This window comes from Alexandromys fortis, unplaced genomic scaffold (assembly GCF_014885135.2).
Source record: "Alexandromys fortis isolate MF-2015 unplaced genomic scaffold, M_Fortis_MF-2015_v1.1 scaffold_42, whole genome shotgun sequence".
Classification (NCBI taxonomy): domain Eukaryota; kingdom Metazoa; phylum Chordata; class Mammalia; order Rodentia; family Cricetidae; genus Alexandromys; species Alexandromys fortis.
In genome coordinates, this window is record NW_026067934.1 from 32,996 (window position 1) to 33,891 (window position 896).

At 38.5% G+C, this 896-nt stretch overlaps 1 protein-coding gene across 1 annotated transcript in view; it reads left to right on the forward strand.

The window, feature by feature from the left end:
* The first annotated feature begins 821 nt into the window (after window positions 1-821).
* The window catches only part of LOC126504150 (zinc finger protein 709-like), a 93,598-nt gene continuing 93,523 nt past the window's right edge, over window positions 822-896 (forward strand). Inside the window, exon 1 of the mRNA XM_050146202.1 lies at window positions 822-870. Coding sequence (XP_050002159.1) covers window positions 837-870 — 34 coding nt within the window. The 5' untranslated portion in view covers window positions 822-836. The remainder of the gene's footprint in view (window positions 871-896) is intronic.

The window sequence follows — 896 nt, forward strand, 5'->3', positions numbered from 1 at the left end:
ATCGTGCACTGGCAGTGGTCGAGGCATGGGCAGTTCCTTGCCCAAAGGCCAGTTGAACCAAGAAAAAGACAAAATTCCAAGTAGAGTGTCTTTGGTGCCCAACACTCTCTTGGGGGATAGATTGGTGCTGCCAGGAGCAGTCATGCTTCATGTAAACAGAATCCTAAGTTATTTAAATGACATATTCTACAGAACTTTGAGGTGGTTGAAGGTTACCTATCTATGCAGAATAGAATTTCTATATATCTTAAGAACCTAATTAGTCTGACTACAAGAATAACAAATATGACTAATGACCGATGAAGTTGTGGTTTAATGGAAATGTTTTGGCATCTTTCTCCTTCAGCAGCTTCATGGCATCTCCCTGATTCTGCCTTCTTTCCTCCTCTATCTCTGCTTGGATTTCCTGCCTTGCTATTCCTTATAACAGGCTTTTATTCTGGCTGTCACAGATTATTATGAGAAAAGTGACTTAAGGCAGAAGCAGTTTATTTCATATCACAATTGAAGAGTCCAGTTCATAAAATTCAGAAGTGTGAAGCTGCTAGTGAGTGACACACTAATAAATATTAAATGAGACAGTGGGTCATCAAGTATTCAAGATGGCATCTCATGGTATTCTTCAGTAAATCCTATTGATATAATAATTCAGAGGTTTCTTAAGAAACACATGCAAGATAATTATGTATCCTGTCAGTCTGTCAGTGAAAATTAACCATTCTAATTAATATATGTACTCATAGGAGCCAGTAAAATTTGAGGATGTGGCAGTGAACTTCACCTCAGAAGAGTGGGCTGTGTTGGATTCTAGTCAGAAGAAGCTCTACAGAGATGTGATGAAGGAAACATTTTTGAACCTGATCTCCATAGGTAAAAAGTACTACATGCTCCCATTG